The sequence below is a fragment of the Rhea americana genome, unplaced genomic scaffold, assembly GCF_003343005.1.
Source record: "Rhea americana isolate MKP2758 unplaced genomic scaffold, rheAme1 scaffold_263, whole genome shotgun sequence".
NCBI classification, from domain to species: domain Eukaryota; kingdom Metazoa; phylum Chordata; class Aves; order Rheiformes; family Rheidae; genus Rhea; species Rhea americana.
Window position 1 is genome coordinate 468,492 of NW_028186383.1, and position 24,643 is coordinate 493,134.

The 24,643-nt window shown below is 36.4% G+C and overlaps 1 protein-coding gene across 1 annotated transcript in view; it reads right to left on the reverse strand.

Moving 5' to 3' along the window:
* The window catches only part of DOK6 (docking protein 6), a 157,624-nt gene extending 133,491 nt beyond the window's left edge, over positions 1-24,133 (reverse strand). Inside the window, exons 1-2 of the mRNA XM_085307761.1 lie at positions 24,080-24,133; positions 23,058-23,165 (exon numbers count right to left, since the gene is read on the reverse strand). Coding sequence (XP_085163887.1) covers positions 23,058-23,165; positions 24,080-24,133 — 162 coding nt within the window. The remainder of the gene's footprint in view (positions 1-23,057; positions 23,166-24,079) is intronic.
* Positions 24,134-24,643: the final 510 nt, after the last annotated feature.

Sequence of the window (24,643 nt, forward strand, 5' to 3'; positions counted from 1 at the left end):
TGTATTAGCTTGGCCATCTATGGCTAGTGAAAAATGTACTTAAAATAGAGTTTGGGGCAAATTTTGTTTTAAATTCTGATGTTGTTTATGTGCAGCTTTAGCATTCCTTTCCAGATATGAGACATGATTGTTTTTAAGAGACAAAGATTTTATATTGAGGAGCAAAAAAATTGGAACATGTTGGGGAAAAAAGATCACACACAAACACACACACACACACAAAAAAAGACAGCAGAAGAGCAGTAAGAGATATCAAGAAGCCAGAGAAAGAAACTGGAAAATGGAATGTATGCATTCTGGTGAGAAACTTGAGATCAGGACTGAAGAGAGCTATTGGCAGAGGTCTACCTTGGTGCCCCTCAGCTAAACTCTGTCCACTTTTTCCATTGTCTCTCCTGCACTGAAGGACCCGAAACATAGTGTCTAGATGCAGTTTAATAAGTGCTGAGTAGAAGGGAATAATCACTTTCCCGGATCTGCTGGTCGTTCATACCACCAGGTGCTGTAGTCCACCTTGACTGCCTAGGCACACAGCTGGCTTGTGCTCAGCTCACTGCCTATCAGGGCCCCCAAGGACCTTTCAGCAGATCTTCTCATCCACCCGTCCATCCCCAGGCTGTATCACTGCAGGGCTCCTCCTTCCCAGGACATAACGTGGCATTTGCCTTTGTCCAGTTTACAAGGTCCCTGTTGGCCCATTCCCGCAGCTTATCCAGGTCCCTCTGGCTGGCAGCCTTGACCTCAAGTGTATAAGCTGCTCCTCCCCAGTATGGGTCATCTGCAGACTTGATGAGAGCATGCTCCATTACCTCCTCCAGGTCACTGATAAACATGTTAACCAGGACAGGTCCTCGTACAGATGCCACAGTATTCTGCTTGTTACTGACCCCTGGGTAGAGCACAACCTATTAACCATGAGCCTCTGACACTGACCATGCAACCAGCTCTTTTTGCCATCTAGATGTCCACACATCTAGATTGTAACATCCAAACTTGGGTATAACAACTTTGTTAAAGCTCAGGTGAAAAAAGAAATTTCTCCCAGGCAGCAGAGAATTATTATTGTCTTTAACATTTGAGGTTTAAAGATTACCAAAAGATCCTGCAATGCTGATAAGCTTGATAATAGATCCAAACCTCTCACATTTCTTACACGAAGACTGCATAATTTTCACAGTAATTTTTGTTCCAAATATACTAACTACAGGCAACTGGGGAGGCTTATCTAGTCAGCTATAAAGATGATTTTAACCAGTCCTCTTGTTAATTATTATATTAAGCCTGTTTTATTTAATATCTTGCATAGAAAATGTTCTGCCGATATCATTCACACATTTGGAAATAACATCAGAGAACAAAGAATAAGCTTTTATTTGTTCGTGGAAAATTCACGTTTGAAACAGACTACAAAAACACCACCAAATTTTGACACTCTGGTCTGCAGTACCCACATGAGTGATTTGGTAGAACAAAATGCAAATGCAAGTGTGTGGAGAAAATAATCCCATTTTCTCCCTAGGCAGAATAGAACTTTTTATAACTCCTGTTTGACAAGCCAAGAGTTATGTTAGTTGCCCATTCTAGTGTCTCCAACTTTTACTTTTTTTTTCTCTCTCTCTAAACCAATTTTTTTTGAATCATTCATAGTTCACAGCAAGCAGGGACATAGCAGAACTCATATTCCTCTTCAGAGCAGCAGGGTATAGCTTTTCACAAAAATGGACCTATTTCAAACTATGGCAAAATATTTTAAGACATCTCTTTACTTGTCAAATCTTTTAGCATTTTGACATGGGTAGTGAAAATATTTCTCCCAGTTTAAAAAGTGTTTTCTTTCTTAAATACACATCATTCACCTTGAAATAACTTGTTTTCCAAAAATTGACTGTTTTCTTGGAAATCATATGTTTTAGTGATGGTGACTACAAAAACATCATAAAGATTTTAGATATGGCTCTGAAGATATAGGGATTTTGGAGAGGTGTTTTTTAAGAAAAATAACAAATGCTACTGGGTAAACTAACAGAAAGAATAAAGAGTAAAAATAACTGAGCTTCAGGACACAATCTCATCATCAAGCCTGATAAAGTAACGAATTTCAAACCACAYAGACGTTAAAGTAGCATTTCTAGTTTTACCTATCGAGCAAGTGAACATACTGACATAAAGCCAGTTAAAAGCAAGAGGAGAAGCAATGCTACCAAATAAGCCCTCCAGTATTTCTACTGAGTGCTTAATTTTTAATGTCCAGTAGCAGTATGAACATTTGGTTCCACATTCAACTTTTGAAAATTGTACTGTGTGCTCCCTTTCACAATCGGGTCACAGACACGGGAGCAATCGTCCTCGGAAAGTCTCTCTCCTTTCSTCCCACTAGTTGAGAGGATTGAAGTTACTCAGATTCAAGGTTCTGTTYCTAACCTCAGTGGTGCACAAGTCATTTTTCTAACCTCCGAACATTTATGATTATAAAAACAAGAAGTGCCTTAGAGTTTATATTATATTGTATATAGAAATGAAAAAACAGATTTTGGTTGGACAATCAAACTTGCCTTTTTTCCATATTTTTAAAAATTTGATTTTCATTTTGATCTATTCCTAAAAAAACTACACAAAAACAAAAAATGTTTTTTAAAAGAAAAAAAATAAAAATAAAAACAGAAACTGCATCAACTTACATTTCTATCCAAAAATTACAGAAAATGACAAAATAATCSCACAAAGACATCATAATTTATTTTGAAAGAATTTAAAGCCTCTTTTTTCAACCTTTAGAAAGGATTTTAAAGACKTTCCAAGTTGAAAATTTATCAGAAAAATATCTTTTTATATGAATAGTGAATTGGGCAAATCAACTTTTTTAAGCAGAGAAGGTTATACCAAAATTTGCTCACTGTGTATTGTAACAGCCTTGTTGACAAGATATAGGCTAATTCTCTGGAAATATTGCTGCTTTTCACAACAAAAAGACAATATTCTGGAAATATCTAAACCATGGATTACTTTGTACRAGTAAGAAGAGAAGAATGAAAAGAGAATTTAATGTGCTGTTACAGTCATAAGAATGTTATCTAGACCTTCATCAAATTAGACTAAATTAATTCAATGATGGCATTAAAATTTGCTGAAATCTTTGGTAATATTATTTTTTAAAAAATGAATAAGCCTGTTTCCTTATCCCTCCTATTATATCCCCTTAGAACAAAGTACAAATGAACTGAAATAAACAAAAAAAGCCATTCTTGTGAATAATCTGGCAAACAGATTTCTTGCCTATCTTTATCCTTTATGATTCTATCAGTAAGTAAAGGGGATCCTTTTGCAATAAGCTACAATTATGTAGTTTACAACTATATGTATATTTTTAAATTTTAATATGTTAACTTAGAGCTGCTTTTCTCCGCTAGACAGCGGYGCTATTATTTAGGGGAGTACGCCATATGGTGCTCAGTGCAGTACACGTTGGGGACTCTTAGCACCTGGCCCTTTTCTCAGCTCTCCTACTCCTTATCAGTAATTCCTGCCTCATATGGCCATCACTCARCGTCCCACACATACGTTTCTCTGTTTTTTTCCTACTTGGTCTCCTGATGTTTTTTTTTTTTTTCCTTTCTTCCCTGTACCAGTCTGTAAAAACATTTTACTCATTTTCACATGAAAATGAACATTAGTTTAAGGAAAGAAGATTATGAATAGTTACTTAATTTATATGCAAAAAAAATCTTTGTCAAGCTTTTTTTTAGTTCACTTTTTATATAAAAAGCTTTTCACTATGTGCAACTTTTTTTGACACAACTATAACAGAGACATCCAACTCTTACTTCTGGTTAAGATTTGGTGAAAAAACATAATCTTGAAGGGCCACAAGGTAGAGGAAATTCCAGGATTGGTAARGACAGCATCTCAATCCCCCAATATAAAAATTAGGCTTGGCTAAACTTGCAGCTGAGTCTCTAGGCTAAGCTTCTGTAGATTGTTTCCTCTTACTGTTAAGAATTGAGATTACCTGGAAGATTCCAGGTAAGCCAAAAGTTGAAGTTTCCACATCAACACRGCTAATCACAAGTATAGCCTCAGGAAAAGAAACACATTTGATCTGCACACCAAATTTTTTGGCAAGTCCCAGCTTGTTCAGCAAAGCTGCTTTGCAGAGTCAAGCACTAAATGAGAATGCAAAAGACTCTACAGCTAGTCTGCTGTTCATAYATTTAGATTGCTATAAGTAATGCAACACGGACCCTCTTATCCTTATTGTTTATCTTGGTGTGCAGATGGGCCTAAACCTCACATTTTTATGCTTTAGTATAGCATCTCATCAAGAAAGGATATCATTTTAACAGTTTCTCCTTKTTTCTTTTAAGTATATATACACATACATAAAATAATAATAAAATCAATAATCAYTGAAACCTTCTAAAAACTGTTCAGACACATCTTGATAAATCAGTCATCAAACAGGAAAAAAAAAGCTGCTCTCTGTTCCATATTAGGACTGCATAAAAATGGTTTCTATAAATTTTTTCCAAAGAAAAAGCAGAATAAAATATAGAACAATACACCAAGATGACTGCATAGTCAGAAGTCTGAAAAGGGAGAGGGAACCAACAGTTCCCTCATTTTATATTTTCACAAAGATTAAGGGATCAGAGGAATAAGAATTTTTATGTCCTTACTTAGGAAAGAAAAAAAATCTCTGTTTTCTTGAAGATTTTTCCCATCTTATATCTTATGATAGTGACTTGCACCTTGAGAGATCCACAGAAACATAAAGTCATCTATTTACACGGAGATCTTAAATTGGATGCTAACAGCAAACCACTTTCACTTCCTATTCCCTGACAAAATTCCTGTCAGCATGGCTTGATGCCAGGGGACTAAGTTACAAGTGTAACTAAAGTCTTGAGTCGTATTAGTTTAAAGTGTATTTCTGTGACATCAGCTTTGGTAAAGAACTTGAAAACATCTTAAAAAACTTTAGAAATCTAACCGCATTTCTCTTAGCTAAGACAACCTTCATCCATTTTCAGTAAAGTCATGCTGTGGATTCCGAGTAAATAATTCAAGAGCAGGAAAATGGTTAATATAAGACAGTCTGCAATGGCAGGTAGCAATAGCCTAAATCCAAGCAAGATATACAAGCATAGGCTGATGATCAAGGAAATTATTCAGAAATATTGTACAGAAAAAGTTTTGGAACAGCAGACTCTGCTATAAAGGGAACAGTTACCGCTGGCTAGCYGGAAGACATCAGATAATAGGTTACTGTCAACACGGTACCTACTGTATAAACTTCTGGCTTCAAAAGCACTGTAGCCCTTGCACGTCTTGACAAGACATTTGAGCACTCTCCCACTCACTCTGAGCTCTGGCTGTAACTTCTCATCCATGTTAAYAGCCTAGTTTTATGTGGGAAAAAATACTTTTTTGGGGTCTGGAAATCTGTGCACCACATTATAGAAACATGCAGCCGTCCTCTTGTGAGTTTGCTACCAAAGTAAGTTATAGGAAATAATTTCAAAAAAACACTCATATGCTTCTTTAGTCTCTAAAATATTTGCTTCACTGGAAGTTAAACTTCCTCTTAGTTTGCTAAACCTTTGCTTTGGGTGCTACTCAGCTGCAGCACACAATCACACCCCACTAATGAGATGATGCAGAGGAGGACAGAAAGCGTGGGAGGATGGGGCATAAGTACTGTAACTGAAACAAACTTGCATCCAGCTACACTTGCTTCATTTACACTAAAAAAACAACATCCCTTCGTTCCTCCCCCCCATACTCAAAACAAAAAAAACAAACAAAAAAACCCCAAAGCAACAACAAAAAACACCTCATCCCAAGTATATATTCCTCTATGAAGCTCTTGGGACATAGTCTGGTCCTATTTGTCCCTCAGAACTTCTAAAGCTTCTACTCTTGAGCCCCATTCACACCTTACCATTGCTTGCAGTTGTTTTGGTTGCTATGTTAAGTTTTCCTTTCCCTTAAACTTTTTTCCTCCATTTGACTGTCTGAACTACTGTGTTAGCAATACATTTTTTTGGCATTTAAACCAAGTCAGTGGTAATGGTCATCCAGATTGTTTTGTACAAATATAGCCTAAGGTATGAATTGGAGATGCATCTCAAAGCTACTTCGACACATTCAAATATGGTTAGATGCTTGTCCTTTCCTCTACCGTTTTAATCCATTAAGAAAATCATATGGCCCAAAATAACAAAATCTTCAACTGACATTCATGCTTACATTCAACAACAGTATTTTTACTATTATTATTTAAAAATCTGGACACGCTAGCAATTATCCCCCTCCTCACACAGACTTCAAATTCAGATGTCAAAATTGTTTATTTATGGAAACCTCCTTACAGAGAGGATTTACTTAGTATTTGCTTACAATCCTTACTATTGATTATGAACACAATGAAATACCATTAAAAATGCCTAACTATAATACTGACTAACCTAAAACTAGTCAGCCCAACTTTGGACTATTGAATGGCAACTGAATTGATCTTTCCAATCTGTTGATTTTCAACAGCCGAATATTGGATTTTAGTAGTCATTTTCTTTGAATACATATTGGCATTCCTCCACACGATATTGATCCAAAAAACACGCAATAATAAGCTGAATACAGTTTGTCTGCTGTCTAAACTGCATACAATTAAAGCCTTCCAATAYTAAATTAATTACAATCCAAATATAAAAATTGTGTGAAGTCATCCAAAAAAGTAGCAAATAATTGTATCCTGCTCTTAGTATTGCAAGATCACATATCCACCAAGTTATCAATACACTTGATGTGACAAAACAGTTTTCAGCATTACTTTTACAGTATCTTTCACTTCACTGTTAATGCAATGCAAATAAGGTACCTTTTTTTTCCTTTTATTATGTTAATTATCTTAGTAGATGTGAAAGGTGATTAAATTATGAAATATATTCAATTAAATAAAGGCTTAGATTAACTAGGAATCTTTGCTTCTTAACTGACAAAAATTATTTTGACATTTTACTTATCACCTTCTTCATAACTACATGTAGTTTTCCTCAGAGAAGAAAGATTTTAGGAATAAGTCAATACACTTGTCCTTGAATCCATCATTCAAGAACTTATGAACTTATCAACTTACTTCCACAAAACTGTATTTTATAACAGATTTGACACTCCACTACAATGAACATTCAGGGTTTCCTGTACAACCTGACTTAACTTAGCTCAAACTGGAGCAGGAGTATTATTTTGAGAGAGATTTTTAGCAAGTTTACCAGGGATCTCTTGTAAATGAATCTAGAGAATTCAGAGTTCAGCATTCTCAAAGGGTTTCCAAACTCAATAAAACAAATGGAAAAACAATACATACATTTTAAAAATCTACTTCCTTTGACACCAGCACTAGAGTAACGCTATTCTAAAGCTAGAAACATGGAAACAAACTATGGAATGATCCAAATGTTTACAAAGCTGTATTCAAGCATAACAAAATAAAAATAGAAGCACTCCTCATCACTGAATTGCACTGGATATTTATTTGTTTACTTATTTGTATGAAAAAAACCCTTTCTGTTGAGAGAGATGGATATTACAGTAAAGGACATATCTAATACTAACATGAGTAGATGGATTCAATAAGGTGTTAATATTTGGTTTCTGTCTGATCTGCAGTCAGCTCGTTTTGGGAGTAAGATATTTAAAGACCAGAGCAGTAGCAAGGGGAGTGCAGGCAAAAAAGTCAAATTTGGTTCTAATAAAGATGCAGGATATGCAACAAACTGCACATGTACCAAAGAGAATGAGATAAAAGTTGAATATATCCCACTAAAATGAAGATGCATTCTATTTTTAATATTTGCATAATATTACTGTCTTACTTAGAATTAATCTCATAGCTGCTGGATAAAGTGAGCATAATTAAAATGTTCAGGGAGAAACAGAAACAGATCATGAAAAACTATCTTAAATTACCTCCAAAATGGGGAGGAAAAAAAAAGTCAGAAAAGTATTCTGCTAAGCAGCAATTACAAACTGTTCTAAATAAAAGATTTTTCCTCCAACCATGCAGAAAGAAATTAAAATAGAGAAAGAYTGGGAAAAATTTCTGAGGATAGCAAGTTTTGAAATGTTCATTTTTGGGTTTTGCACCCAAAACATAAGCTTGGAAAGCAAAACATGTTCTCAGGGTTAAACAAAGTATTCAAGTTTAGTTTCTAAAAATAATTACAGTAATTTTTAGAACAGAAAATTTGAAACTCTTGCAATTTTCATGATAAATAATCAAGATGATGTCTTCCCATTGCCAAGATGAACAATATGGTAAATTCTTGAATTACTACAATTAAACCAAAACTGCAAAAATACAATAGAGATCTGCACTGTCCTCTTTTGACATATAAACACTATTGACATATAAACAGTATGTGTCTGTGACACACCTAGGGATTTGGCAGTTAAGTGGTACAATTAGAAAGGTCAGATAACTCTTCCACATTACAATAATGGTATAGCCAAATTGCACATTATATCTGTATCACTACTACAAATAAAATTCCATAGTAAATAAAAGAGCAGCTCGGGAAGAGATGAAGGAAAAAACAAACAAACAAAAAAACCCTTCAAATCAGAAGCTTGCATAAAAACTTAAATGTTTAATTCTGGGGTATATCTTCTTTGAATTCTTCTAAGTGCGTGCCTCCCATAAAAACTGGGATGGGAAATAATTCTGAGATTCGATGTACTGAATATTTTTTCTACTGTGCAGAGTCTTGGAGATTGCTTGGGCAGAGGAAAAGGTCTGAATTTACATAAATGTATTTCTGTTTTGCATTGTGCACTACCTTCCTGTCACTTAATTCCTATCCAACAAAAAAAAATGAAGTAGAGGAGACAGCTGCAAAATGTAATTGTTCATCCTTTTATTCCTTTATAATGGCCCCTATACAGCCATCTGTTGTGTATTATCGAGCACAGGGTAATGCAAGAAAGAAGAAGTCAATGCAGTGGCAAAGAACAGGGCCTCTAGTGACCAGTCCCCAGACAGTAAGGAAACATTTCAGACAAGAAACAGCATGACAACAAGAGAAGAGTGATAAAAGGAGCAAGAGCTACATTATAATAATTCATACAAGAGGTATAGTATAACAATTATGGCAAGGGAAGGGCAAAGGAACCACCAAATAYACTAAAGTTGCACTGAAGGTGGCTGCCACTCGGAAAAAAAAAGGAGATACGGACCCACTGCAGGTGGAAGAAGGGAATAAGAGTGATTTGAACAAAAYGTCTCCCTTCTGCTCAGTTTCCATTAACCCTATCTGCAGTTAGCAGTGGCTCCCTCCACATGGCCGCAAGTAGAAGTTTTGTTATAGCTTCAGACTTTGAGCAGGAGGTGGGACTAGAGACCTCCTGAGGGCCCTCATAGCCTGAAGTATCCTGTGAGCATAAAAAAGAGTCACTAAGAAATCCGTAAATCTCTTTGGACCTTTGGGCAAGCTCATATGGGCTTAGGCATCCAACATACTTAAGATGAAACTTATTTTCCTGATTTTATTATGGCTTATTTACAGAAGAACAGTGCATGACTATCAACAGTAGGACCAGGGGTACAAGAGACTGCAAAACAAACCTTAAGGAAGAAAAGTGTTAGAGGCAGAAAAAATTACAAAGTCTATCGCATGAAAGAACTGTAAAAATTAAAACACAAGATTATAAGAGGAACATGAGAAGGGAGAACAGACGTATCATTATCATGTAAAAGAAAACGAWTTCATGGAGAAAATAGAAGAGTTATCTCCATCTCTGCACACAGATTTATCCCTGGAAGGGGACAAGTTGTCATGGTAACAATATGCTCCAGGAATTTTGCCAACCAGTGACATATTAACCTCCACATTATGCCTCTGRGGCAGGTCTCCAGCTGCTATTTCAGAGGAATAACAGTTTAAGAAACTGCTACCAAGTAAATTTTCATTCCCATAAGCATTACATGGAATAGGTGCCACACCTATTGTAAGAGTAGCGTTCTTACCCTATAAATCAAAACTGAATTTAAGGAAAGATAAAGAAAGGATGAATGTATATACTGTGAAAAAAGAAAAAAAAAGAAAAAAAAAAAAAAAAAAAAAAAAAAAANAAAAAAAAAACAAGCTAAGTTTAAGCTAGTAATAGCCAGAAAAGTGAAGTTCAATGGGGAGGAATAGACATCACTCTGAAAGCAGAGGGATACTGTATCACTTCTTACCTTCCAGATAAAATTGAGATAAAATTGTAAAGGTTTAAATTTATAGGTATATTTGGAGAATGTAGATTACGTTATGTATTTTTAGACTAAATATCACATGAAATTCCTATTTTTTAATTTCTCAAAATTTACATCAGTGTGAAATAAAAATAAGCTATTAGATCATTACCTCATCTCTCTCCTTTTCCTAAGCCATGGCTCCTGTTAATAAAGCTCTGACTTGCAACAGAGTGACCACGGATATCACACCATAACTGGCCTCTTATCACACGATCAGTTACAAACTCTTCATTTATTTTTTTTTCTTAGATYTCATTGAAACATTTTTTTTCAATATCATTGAAACAAAGTAAGGGCAAGACACAAAGTTATTTGATTAGTTTTTGCTTCCCATTTTTAATGCTATATTGTTTCAGTTTATTATATAAAATCAAACCTACCAGGTTTACTTAACCAGGGCAGATTAAGTCGGTTAAGTCATACTACTTCTATTAGACGGAAAGGTAGGGCTTTCATCAAGCTGAGTTGCTTCACTTTCTCTTGAACTGTGCTACTGTAATGCGGCCAGAGGTGAAGAACTGCTACCCAAACCATAAAATCAACCAGCTTATAAGGATCCAATAGCCYTCTATGATGGAATGACTGGCTGGGTAGATGAGGGCAGAGCAGTGGACGTTGTGTACCTCGACTTCRGCAAGGTTTTTGACACTGTCTCCCATAACATCCTCCTAGAGAAGCTCTGGAAGAGCGGGTTAGACGAGTGGACAGTGAGGTGGACTGGGAGCTGGGTGAAAGGCAGAGCTCAGAGGGTCATCATCAGTGGCGTGGAGTCCAGTTGGAGGCCTGTGGCTAGTGGAGTCCCCAGGGCTCAGTACTGGGTCCCATCCTGTTGAACTTTTTCATCAATGACCTGGATGACGGGACAGAGTGCCTCCTCAGCAAGTTTGATGATAATACCAAGCTGGGAGGAGTGGCTGACACACCTGAGGGCTGTGCTGCCCTTCAGAGAGACCTGGACAGGCTGGAGAGTTGGGCGGAGAGGAACCTCATGAGGTTCAACAAGGGCAAGTGCAGAGTCCTGCATCTAGGGAGGAATAACCCTCGGCACCAGGACAGACTAGGGGGTGACCTGCTGGAGAGCAGCTCTGCAGAGAAAGACCTGGGAGTGCTGGTGGATGACAAGTTGACCATGAAACAGCAGAGTGCCCTTGKGGCCAAGAAGGCCAGTGGTCTCCCGGGATGCAATATGAAGAGTGTTGCCAGCAGRTYGAGGGAGGTGATCCTGCCCCTCTACTCAGCCCTGGGGAGGCCTCATCTCAAGTTCTGTGTCCAGTTCTGGCCTCTCCAGTACAAGAGAGACATGCAGCTACTGCAGAGAGTCCAGCGTAGGGCTACGAAGATGATCAGAGCGCTGGAGCACCTGCCCTATGAGGAACGGCTGCGAGAGCTGGGCCTCTTCAGCCTGGGGAAGAGAAGACTGAGGGGGGATCTTATCAACGTGTACAAGTACCTGAAGGGAGGGTGTCAAGGGGACAGGGACAAACTCTTTTCAGTTGTCCCGTGTGACAGGACAAGAGGCAATGGGCAGAAACCGAAGCACAGGAAGTTCCACCTGAACGTGAGGGGGAATTTCTTCCCTGTGAGAGTGACGGAGCACTGGASCAGGTTGCCCAGAGAGGTTGTGGAGTCTCCTTCTYTGGAGATCTTCAAGGGTCGCCTGGATGCAACTTTGTCTACCATGCTGTAGCAGGGGGTTTGGACTACATAATCTCCAGAGATCCCTTCCAACCTTATCCACTCTGTAATTCTGTGATTTTTCTGCTTTYGGCTGGTGGCCTAGTATTTTAAAGCAATAGGTAAAATCTGATCAGGCGTGCTCACGTGCCTCTTCCCTTCTCAAACATTTTAATTTGGATTTTTAAAAAGAAATGCCTTCACATTTCAAGAGTATTTTCATAAACAATTATTTGTAGTACAGAAACATGAGGTTTTCCCAATCCTATTTCCAAAACTCACATTGCCCTCTTATCCTAAAGATCATTTGAAATATRTCTTCCTATCTGATTTTTCGTATCAGACAATTGTGTTAGTATATCATTAAAAAAAAAATGCAGGGGGAACAGTCCCTCAGGAATACTGAGTGATGCACAGTTTCAAATAATTAATATTTTTATATTAAAAGATACTGTAATTTGTAACCCAGRTTCACTTTTGAAAAATAACATCATGCTAAAATGATAGCAAAGAGGGAGAACAATTCAAAACCAAAATAAAAGTAACAGGTTTCCCAAATATATTTCCAAATTTGAAATATAATTAAAAAAGAGATACTTTTAATATCAAACTTCCAGCTAGAGTTACTATGTATGCAAATAGTAACACTCTGCTTATGACTGAGAAACAAAATGGGGCATTTCATTACTTTAGTTTAATTATCCAAGTACGCTAATAGGGCAATACTTCACAATGGATGTGTAAATGAATTAGACCATTATATGAGTTTTAATAGCATTTTGAAGTTATTAAAATATCCTGGGCAATTAAAGACCATTTCCATTTTTTCGAAGTTTTTGCTCTTATCATTCTCAAAATTTACAAGACTATGCCCAGACCTTTTCAAAACTGTTTCAGCCCAAAGGTAGCAGTTAATTAAAGTTTATTTGAGTAAAAAGAAAAGTAGAAACATACTTTTCCAAACTTCCTCTAAGTTTTCCCCTTCATTTACTTAAATTGGCTGACCTTTAATAATYCCCAAACTTATCTCATTTGATAAGCTCAATTAAAAATATATTTTTTTATTAAAGCAGAAAATATTTCAAACCAAATTAAACACAAGACAACAAAATTACAAATTACAACCTCACTGCATGCATGCAAGTGATGAGTATGTAACTCTTACTGCAGAAATGCGAGGTATAACACTAACTACTGAATCTCTCCCTGCATTGATAGGCTAGAGATTACAGTTGAGAACCTGCTTAATTTCAAATACAGAATAATCTTGTGTGCTTGCCAATAAGCCCTCAACTGACTGTGGCCAACAACAAGTGTTACAAGCCTGGGCTTACTATATACACGTAAGCATAACCACAGAGACGCCCACTGGCAACCTGAGTTTATGGTTCCTTTTTTGCAGGAGAGTAAAACAGTAAATACAATTGCAACTTAAAAAAAATATCATAGAGAAAAGCTTTATCTCCACTGATTTTAAAAGGCCTATATATGCTTCAACATCTTTAAAACTAACTCCCCTCTCAATTCAATAAAGTCAAAACTGACATTTAGATGCTGTTCTTAAATATGAATGGACATATTAAAAACATTTCAGATATTCAGAAGGAAATATTAATAAGCACCAGATTACTTATGATGTTCTTGATGCTCTGTAGAAAAATGAATCAGTTAGATGAAAAACTACTATATACAGCACAGAAGCATACCCAGAATGGTCCAGAAATGTGTAACAGAGAGAGGAAAAGAGAACAAGATGCAAAAGAAAAATTAAGAATTGCAGTTACTGCAGAAAGAAGAATAAAAATGATYCTGAGCAGAAAGGTAAACCCTTTTGGGTATGTATTTTTAAGTAGATAATTTCAAAAAAGTTTGTCAAAAATTAAACTGTTTTCACTTAATTTGCTTCTAAAATTAACTAAAATCTGTTAGCTGATGATTTGCAAATTCTTTTAGCTTAATTGTCTTTGGGGATAAATTCAGTTTGAATATCTATTATGACAATTATATATAGCTACATTTTCAACTCTAATGCATTTTTAATAACCTTCTTCATCAGTCAGTGATTTGAATTTCAAATTTTCTCCTATGAAGAAGTAAAAATTAGATAGTTTGTGCCAGTTTTCATAATAAATTGTTCTTTTCTATTTAAATTGCAAAGCCTTCTTTACTGTAAGCAAATGAAAACCTTAAATGAAACTATTAGTGCTCATAAGAGTTATTATTGTTTTTCTACCTTTATTTAGAGAAAATAAATTACAAGGACAAACCTGCCTGCCCTCCCTTGTACCCCATAATGTGACGTTTGCAGCTATGTGCTTCGCTTTACCATTACTGCGCAAGGCATTACCCTTCCTCCCATCTCCATGCTGGTAACTACAACAGATTCTCCCCACAACACACGCACACACTCTCATACACACACACTCACACAGTTCGAGTAGCCTAAGGGAAAATATTGTCATTAAAAAAAAATACAAAAAACAAACCCCCAAAACCCCAACCTACACAAACACACACCAAAAAACACACAGAAGACCCTCACATAATATTCCCCTACTAGCATTATAAAGTGCATGCTAGAGATTTGTAATGATGCCTTTATTATTTATGCAGCACGCTGACTTTTTCCACTTGAATAATGAAAAGAAACACATACAATATTTGGAAAAAAAAAAAAAAACAGACAGACTCAAGCAGGTTCTGCAGGTCTAGTTCATCATTTTCTTGATGTTTATATGGCAGTAAGTCCCTACACATCTGATCTATAATACTTCTGAGCGGTATATAAACACAAATAAATACATCTAAGTTTGTTGGTACCCTTCTATATATTGCATGATAGACATTGTCTTAGTTTTACGGTCACATTTTATTTTTCATTACTGTTTTTCACCTCAGTCAGATAAATATTGTTCAATAATTATAAATATTATGAGTTATGTCTAATTGTCATAACTTAGTACATTTTTTCTGACCTAATAGTGTACCAGTTAAACCCTGGTTTCCCTCACGTTTTTTCCCATGATGGTCGTCACATAAATATGTTTCTCATAGACTGTTCCACAAATATTAACTTCCCTTCACACCTTCCTCACTTCTGAGAGGTGAAGATTACACTGGCATGTAAGGAGCAGAGAAATTTTACAGTGAAAACTAGTGAAAGTCAAAAAAAAAGTCCTCTAAACTTTTGATCTTAATTTGAGATATGCAAGTTTCTACTTTCCAGCTACACCGCTAGCATTAAAAACGAGAGCTTCCTCTGAATTTGCCCTCATTTCAACAATTCAGGCACCACAACACCAAAAAGATACAAACAGGGTCAATGGGGGAAAGGTCTGGTTTAATATCATCTAACATCGGAGGGGATTTTTAGCGGGGGGCAGCGTTAGTGCCGCTCTGGCCAGCAGCACCCGGCTGTGGTGGTGCTGGCTCACTCAGTGCTTCTTGATCCTTCTCTGCAGAGTGGTGRCACCTTCCTCAGAGCCCCTATTTCCACCCTTTCTTTTCAAAGGTGTCTATCCTTTCTGYCCAGAGGTATCATCTGGGTGCCTGCTGCGAAATCCTCGCTCCCACRTACTGGGTGCTCCTGTTTCAGAGCTTTCCGGCCCCAGGCCGCTTCTGAGACGCCCACACCTCAAGCGGGGTACGGAGCAATGTGCTCCCACGCAAAAAACCCGAGCAGTCCCTCCTGCTCTCTCTTCAGCTGCATCCGCCCTGCTGCGCTGATACTCTTTGCCTCAGAAATTACTGAGCTGAAGAGACAAGCTGTGTCTGTACCCCATTCTCTTCACCCCCTTTTCCRTCTTCCTCACCTTTTTAGATTTTTATCTCAGTACCGAGATCCTTATTTCTGTGYAAATCTCTTGGGTTTGAGGTCAGCCTTAATACCAGACACGCTCTTCCCATCCCATTCTTCCCTTTACCCGTTCTCACCTCAACCTCTCCTTGACCAGTCAGCCTCCCCTCTCTGATCAGCTCTTGATATTTTTTCCCAGATATCCAACTCATAAGGTGCTCTCAGAGTTCCAGCACATTTTTCCCTTTGTTTTTTCCCTACCCACCAATGTTTGCTCTTTTTCTTCTCTAAATTTTAATTCAATAATTTTCCTTTCCATGATTTTTAGGTGTCAGAGGAATATACAGAGAATGGCACTCTGATTTCATTGCAGATACATGACCCCACACTAGTTTTCAGAAAGGACAAGCAAGTATTACAGTGAATATCAGGCTTTAGCCCCGAGGAACTGGAAGGAACGTATTTCATTACTCAAGAGAGAAAATTATGTGAATTTTCATCATACACAGGAGCTGTACAGATGACAAGAGACATTTTAGCTGTCAAACTCAAAAGTGTTTCTAACAAATATACACAAAGTACAGGTTTTTAAAAGCTTAAAACTTTGCCAAAGCATGGCTAGATTTTCATGGTAAAAGCAGAATATATATAACTGACACATAGATCATCATGTTCTAAGTCTCTATTGTAAAGAACATAACATGAGAGGTTCAAATGAAAAGCTCTCCTGGGATTGTTTTAGGAGACTCTAGAAGACTGAGTGTATTTCTTCCGTTACTAGAAATGAAGGAAATATACTCAGGAGACGACAGGAACAGTTTGATACAACACATGCAGCACACGGATATATCAGGAGCTTGCAGCCACTTTAACGCCACATACTTCACAGTTCTTAGAAAAGTCTGAGTTGTAAGGGAACCCTGGAGMTCATCTTGTCCAACCTTGAAAGAAGGGACTTAGGTCTGTTTATGGAGGGCCTTGACAAGACGAGTCTTGAATACTTCCGAGGAAGAAATATGGGGTTCTCTGGTCAGCCAATGTTTAATTGTTCCCACAATGGTTTCTTTTTTCTTATCTCTCAACAATTTTTCCTGAAGTTACTTGTTCCCATTGCCTCTTTTCCTGTCCACATGCATCGTTGTGAGAAGAGTACCTGTTTCTCTATAGCTACATTTTATGAAACGGGAGAGTGTGATTGGAGCCCCCCAGGCCTTCTSTCTTCGTCAGGCTGAATGAACCCACTTCCTTCAACCTTTCTTCATATGCCAAGTTCTCCAACCCTCTAGAAACTTCATTTGCCTTCTCCTAGCCCCCCTCCAGTTTTTGAGTGGCACTGTTTGCAAGTTGGTCACTGCATTGATTTTCCATCAATTCTGTGGGTACCTTTTATACAGTGAACAGAACTCCTGTACTTTAACTAGACATATACACTTTTTCTTTTCAAATCTTAGTAAGTGTTCAGGAAAGATATTACCTGACCAAAACTCTAGGTTAGAGTACTCAAAAAAAATATTTTTCCCTCTCAAAATACCTTTCCATACAAAATGAATTTACTGAAAATTCAAAGAAATGGAAAGTTTAATATTACACATGATTTTGAGTAACTTATCCTTCATCGTAGTCTCCTTCAATCTGTCCATGTCTATGAACTAAAAACTGCTGCAAACATTTCTATGGAGCACTTCTTAAAGTTCTTGAAATGCACCAAAGTGTAACGACAGTAAGGGTGAGGAGAAGACCGTGAAGGTGGTCAAATACAGGAATAGAGAGCTTGCCTCCATTCTTGAAAATATTCAAAACTTGACTACACATGGCCCAGAGAAACCTGATCTAACTGAAGCTGCTTTGAGCACAACTTTGAGTAGAGTGAACTAGATGACCTCCTGAGGTCCCCTCCAACCTGAATTGCCCTATGGTTCAATGATGTTTGGAAGTTTTGTATTATAGATATTCTTTACCTTCTGCTAAATGTTTAAGTATTTCTCTTACTCTCCCACTCCCCTATCTAAGAATATTTTCCACAGTAAAAAGTTCAGTTTTCCAGCTTGTTTTAATGCTTAAAAATGGGAATAAGAGCACTTATTTAAATAGCTTATTTTCAAGAGTAGAGTGCCCCTTTTCTAAGCACACTCAAGCATTCCTATGAATTTTGTTGTAKTAAGTGTTAATGGTTGGTCCCTATACCAACCATATATCCAGGTACATCTCTGGGGRTTGCTTTGTGCTACCACTACAGACTGTTTAAGAGATTATCTCCCAATTTTCCCACCAGTTCCCTCCTTGATACCTAGGGACCCAGCCCTGTCCGCTGTCTGTGTGTCTGGAGTCTAAACAGGACTTGTAAAGCTTTCATGTTTAAGAAACAGATCCCCCTCCTTTATTCTCCCCCCCCAAAAGAAGAGAATAAGCCACTGATTTCACTGCTGAAGAATTCAAAACACAAACTTTCATCTCAAAAGAAAACCAAACCAAACAAATAAACAAGAGAATATGAGGAGAAAAAATAAACAACTGCATAGCATTTGCAAACTAAAAGTGATTATCATAGYACTGGCATTAATTTATGAATTAAGACTAAAATGGGATATCCCCTTACTCCTCCTCCAGCTTCTAAAAATCAGACACAGCAGTCTGGCAGTCATTTTCTCTCTTCAGGATCACAGCCACCCATTGACAAGTTACAGTTCACAGAAGCACTTCTTTATTTATCCTTACAAATTAACACTCTTAATTCATAACTAATGGCCCTGCACCTTCAACACTTGAAAAGATGAGAAGAGTCCTACACAGGAGCAGATTCATAGGAGTTAAGTATTTTAGGCCCGTGTTTGTAAGAGCTCAGTGTCCTGTCAGCATGCTAAGTTTTCCTCATCACACTGTTAAGGGAATGTTATTGCCTTACATACAATACAATCTTAGTTGAAAGAGATTTTGTATTATTAGTTTGCATGCTGCCCTTTAATGTGCTCATACTCTATTAACAGCTTTATTACCAGCACAATTCCAATTATTTCTGCAATTTGGTTTTTGGTGCAGAGAAGGCTTGTTTTGAGCAATTACATTGTTCAGACACTTGGATATTTTAATAGGGATTTAATAATTACTACAAATTTGGTTTGGTATACAGAACCAACTGTATTGAGTTATTTTACTAACAATTATTCATTCAAACAGGGATCATTTCAATTTCAATCTCATCAACTAAGCGTTAGCTGCACCAGAAACAATAYATTTTGTTTACAGCACTTGCAGGTAGTATCTTATTTTCTAGCAAAACCAAAGTCATGAAAGGTCACAAATATTTGAAAAGAATGACATATCAAAAAGTGGAAAAATAAGGCTATAGTTAAAATAATAACTTAAAATACGAGCACACTTTGAAATAGCAAAGATAAGGAGAGAAGATGAAAAGGACAAAACTGTCTGAATCGGGGGTTGCTCTTAATGCTACTGTCTTCACATATTTAGCTTTCCTCTAATATGAATTTTGGAGGCAAAGAGTGAATTTAACCAGATGGTAAAATAAAGTGTTACTGAAGAAAGTTAGGTGAACTAAAATAGTAGTAGCATAATGGTCAGTAGAGCAAAACTGAACAGATGGATTTGAATTTGAGATTTTGAAAAAGATAGAAGTATAAGCATTATACCATAAAAAAAAAATAGAGTAAGGGGAATTCAAATAACATTCAGATTTGGATGTAAATCAAGTGATTTGATATATCTTATTATAAAAATACGAGAACTCAAGCCTAACAGATGCTTCCCATTTAATAGATGTTTAGCCAATTGCCCTTTGAGAATGCCTTTACTTCAGAGAAGCACTGAAGCAATAAACAAGTAATAATAGTATCATCCCAAATCAAAGAGGTCTACAAGGAAACTTAACTGCTGATTTGTAGCAAACATGAGTAACATAAACGGCTGAAATACTCTGCAATACAGAAGGACTCTTGGATTAAATTAGCATAAATAATTTCAAATTTTCTTTTTTCTAAAGAAAAGGTAGTGACTAGAAGATGCTGAGACAAAAACAAGCAAAAAACCCCCACAAAAGTAATGGTGTAAGTTGAACAATCAAAGAGAAGTTCTTATTAGGATTATGATAATGTTATCGTATGTAAATATTGATATTCTTTGTTTTAGAATTGGAATTACAATTCTGAACAGTCTGAACAGACTACCATAGGGATAAGTCTGCCCAAATGTGGTGGTTTTCAAAATTATCAGGAATTCATTTATCCTGAAATACTCTGAGGTGAACAAGCATCTTATATCTTAAAGTTGCCCCACTAAGAAATTAGCAACTGTGCTGTGGTAGAATRAATCTATCGTATAGTCCCTCCATACAAACTTAACAGCCTAAAGGCCTTTCTATAATTCACACTGTCTCCTACACTTATATGATAAACCTGTGTACTGGGCATTTAGCCATGTAGGTGCAGTGTTTCTAGCAGGAACTTAMTTTGAGCTACATTTCAAGCTAAAATATCCACTGGAAAAGCAGAGACGCTTAAGCTCTTGATGCGTTTCTTACCGTGTGTGTGTGTGTGTGTGTGTGTGTGTGTGTATGCATACATTTATAGGTATACATACATATGTGTACACTTATATGTGTATACATACATATAGCAGTGGCAAAAACTACCCTGGAGATTTGGTTGTGTTCCTGGATATTGAAGTGAATAGAGGTAAGACAAACACACTAATTTTTGTTCTGTTTCYACTTGAGAGGTAAAATTTCCTCTGGTAACCCCTTACATGAGAAGGCTAGGAAACCTGCACACAACAGTTTGAATAAGACTACGTGCTTGTACGCACAGACCCTCTCCTAAGATAGCACAGACTGATCTGAAGGACACAAGTTGCTAAGAGTCTCAGTAGGCTCTGAAGCCTGCTCTGCACTACCCTCTTTCTTCTACTTGTTAGATAAAGAGATTGGTTGAAACAGGRATTTCTGTGGGATCTGACATACATAATACTTATATGAATTTTATTAGCATTCACTCAAAACTTGTCACCTTTCCAAAAAAGGTTGCCCTTTATTAAGAAGTTGAGTTTGCAACAACTATTTTAATCTTCTTTAAACACAAGCTCTTTTATTTCTTAATTTTAGTCATTTTTTTTGCTGTTGCTTCTTAGAGTTCAGTTACCCTTCTTTAACTTTGCACACCAGATGTCCTCCTTCTATTATATTTTGTGAGTAAATAAKGAAACACAAAACTTCAGAACAATGCAAAGCTTTTGCATTTTGTARCAATAAACAACTATTTGAAAATATGACAAAGAAATAAACAGCTCTAACAAAGAAAGAACCAGGATATTTTGGTCCAGTACCAGCAATCAAATAACTGTATTTGCTCCCATAACGACACTACTATTCCCACAAATAGTCACACTTGGTGTTAAGAACTCATTGACATCCACTTTACCACTACTTCATCCATCAGAGTGGAAACAATTGTGGTGAAACGCCTCAAATAATCACCATGAAGTAATAAAATATCCTTAAAAGATCAGTCCCRATCAACCTTGCAGATGAGATGCAGTTTCTATTTTTTGATACTACACCATAAGAAATGATTGCCTGACTTCATTTGAGAAAGGGAATATTATCACAGTGAACGGATGCATTCTTTCTTCTGCACAGCCAAAAATTCAATATTATTTTAAATAGGAAAGTGTATTCTTTCCATTTCATTTTTTCTTCCCCTGTTTGGAAATGGAATAAGAAAAAAAGAGATGAAAMAGAAATGTAACATCCTTTTCATTCGCTTGGGTCACATGAAAAGGGCCATGCTAATGTGAGCTTCCATCAACAGTACCATTGGAAGCTGCTGCATCAACAACGATGTTATTTTCGCAGCTTCTCAAATGATTTTTGCTTGTCACCTGATTTTTCTACAAAGATGAGTTGTCAAGCAACATAAAGTGTTTTTGAATCCCATTATATAAAAGTGCTGTATTAGCAACACTTTCTACAAATATCCCCCTTCCCTTCCACCCCCAACACACACCCTACAACTTCATCCTTCTGCTGTGTTACTAATCCATAAGAACTTGATAGTGGATCTCCTTGGGATTTCAGTCCTACTTAAAGCTATCAGACACAATTCATCATTTTATAGCCTCATCATCAAGTTCCACCTTGAAAGTAATTATTTTTTGCAACTTCCGTTGAAGAGAATGATCATTTTTGCTTGATGCGGACACATGAGAGGAAATGTCGCTGACACTTCACACAGTGAAAATGCCAGTTGTCCAGTATATGTTAGTCTAAACCCTAATGCCAATGTCAGATCAAAAGTTGGATTTTTGATGATACCAAATTACCAGGGGTTTTTTGTTATTGTTAGAAGATATCCAAGAGATAATTGTATGTTGTTTATCATATGTACACTTTGCATTTAAAGATGTCAAGAGTTTATTGCAACCCAAAGGTTAATTCATGTTTTTATTATAAAAAACATTAGTCCTGGCTTCAACAGACCTAGACCCTCATCTGCACTCTTTCACTGCTTTGGCCTAACCTTGGTTAAGTCARCTCTGTTTTTCAATTTGCCAGCTGTAAGGTAACATCCAATTCTGATATGTCAACAAGCTAAAAAGCAAACGGATAGAAGTCAAAACTATAGAAGCATAAACACTGCAGTATCTTATTACTACCTAACTTGAAGCCTGCTGCATGACTTGGGAACCTGATAGCAGCAAGTTACCAGATGGAAAACAAGAGATTTTTCCTTCCATCACTTAAGTGATAATGACAAGAGAACAGTGAAAATCTCATTCAGTGTATACTGTTCTAGAAAGGCTAATTTTTACCCTTAAAAAGAACTCTTTTTGACAGAGTTTGTAAATCTGGAAGAGTTCTGGGAAAACCATTACATATTCAACTAGTGCTGACATTACAATTAAAACATTTAGTAGCATCAGAACTAATTCATACTCAGTTAATAACTACAGTTAAACATTTGATTAAGTAATCAAATTTACACATTTCCAAAATACTACACAAAATGGTAGTATTGTATAGGCAATATTAAAGAAAAAACATCAATTTTTTCCCCACACACAAACTGTGTTTTTTTTTGCTCATCTGAACAAACAATGTGAGATCTAACTTGCACCACTGACATTTACAGAAGTTTTGCTGTGCTTTTTCTGTCAGGGTTATGCTTTTCAACCTGATTCCTGCAGTATCATTTGCAAACTTGACTTCTCAAGAATGTGCTCTTCCCAAGGAAGAGTAGGTAAACAAAGAGTGCCTCATTTCACTAGAAGAGCTTGATTTACCTTGTGAAAGTTCCTGAAATATGCTGCCTTCTCATCTGGAAATTTTTCTAGCCTCCTGGGTCCTTTGCTAGAAGCCTTCTTGAAAACCAACCAACATCGCCTGAAAATCTGCAAACAAAAATCAACAGATTCCATTAGCTTTTCTTTAGAGGTGAAAGTTATGAACATTCAGTTATCTAATTTACATAGCAATACTTAGACTATTTTATTTTAAAAGCTTGAAAAATTCTGAGGACATCGATTATTTCCATACACTAATTCCTCAATTTATAGATACTAATTAATCTCACTCTTTTGCAGACTTGTAAAGACTATTTTACTTCAATTTCTTTAATGTGTGCCAAATTTGTCAACTCCTGAGATACAAGAAAATCCATGAATTTTGAAAGTGAAAAGAATTGCAAGGCTGTAATTACAGAAAATGCATTTAGAAATCACTTCATGCATTTCTAGCTTTCACAATTACATTCTTTTTCTATGAGAGTGTCAATACCATTGAGAAACATTTAAATTCATTGCAGTTTTTAACACAGCAYAGTCATCAACAGTTAGTGTAATCTTGTATGCACAGGACAGAAAGCACCAAGCAGAAATAAGCATCAGTGTGACCACTGCTAGACARCTATAGCTACTTCTCTCACTCAAATTACAAACTTTTCTAAGGAAATCTATGCAGATTACTAAAGTCTGGCACATGCAGCAAAACAAACAAACAGGCAAACAAACAAACAAACTCCAAGATGATCAAGAAATCCCCAAACAAAACAATAGTAGCTCATTCTARTAAAGATCATGCTAGATTTTGCTTAAAATGCATTTTCAAGCAACAAGGATACTTTAATAGACTACTTATCAAAAGTTTGGGTGGTACAGCTATAACTAAAAGTTTAAAAATCAGGACTGAGTTATCAAATCCATTTGCAGTTCACAGAGAAGCTGATGAAGGATAATCCTCTAGACTATGGTTTGGAAGTGAAGGATTAGATATTAATCTGATCTGATAATCTACAACATTAGTTTACATAATTTTCCTCTTCCACTGCCTGCACAACTCTATTTAAACTTTCCCCATACATCCTTACATTATTATTTCAAGATGAGTTAAAAAACAAACAAACAAAAAAATCAAGTACTATTCAAACTAGATTAGTTCAAACACAACAGAAAATATGGGCAGAGACCGTGAAGCAGAGAGTTTTTCCCCTTCCTTGTGTGATGCTGCTTAAACTGAGCATAAACAGAAAATGTCATTGAAACAATCAATCAGGTTTAATTAAGTACATTCTAATACAATAATATTGACAGGATCCTGTTGTTACTATCTCAGATGAATGTTAGCCATAAAACCAAGTGTTTTCTTCTAAAAACCCTACTAACTGAACTACAATATCAGTATGTTTTAATTATGAAGATATTTAAGAAGAAAAAATATTATTTAATGGCATATTCAGCAAGCATATTTCTTACAAAGCATAAAGTTTGCTTATTTCTCTATTAAGGYTGTAAAGTGACATCCGTATCACCTATCTCTTCTTCACATTTTTGGACAAGACAAAAACAGTATCATACTTCTTGAATAAATGTCA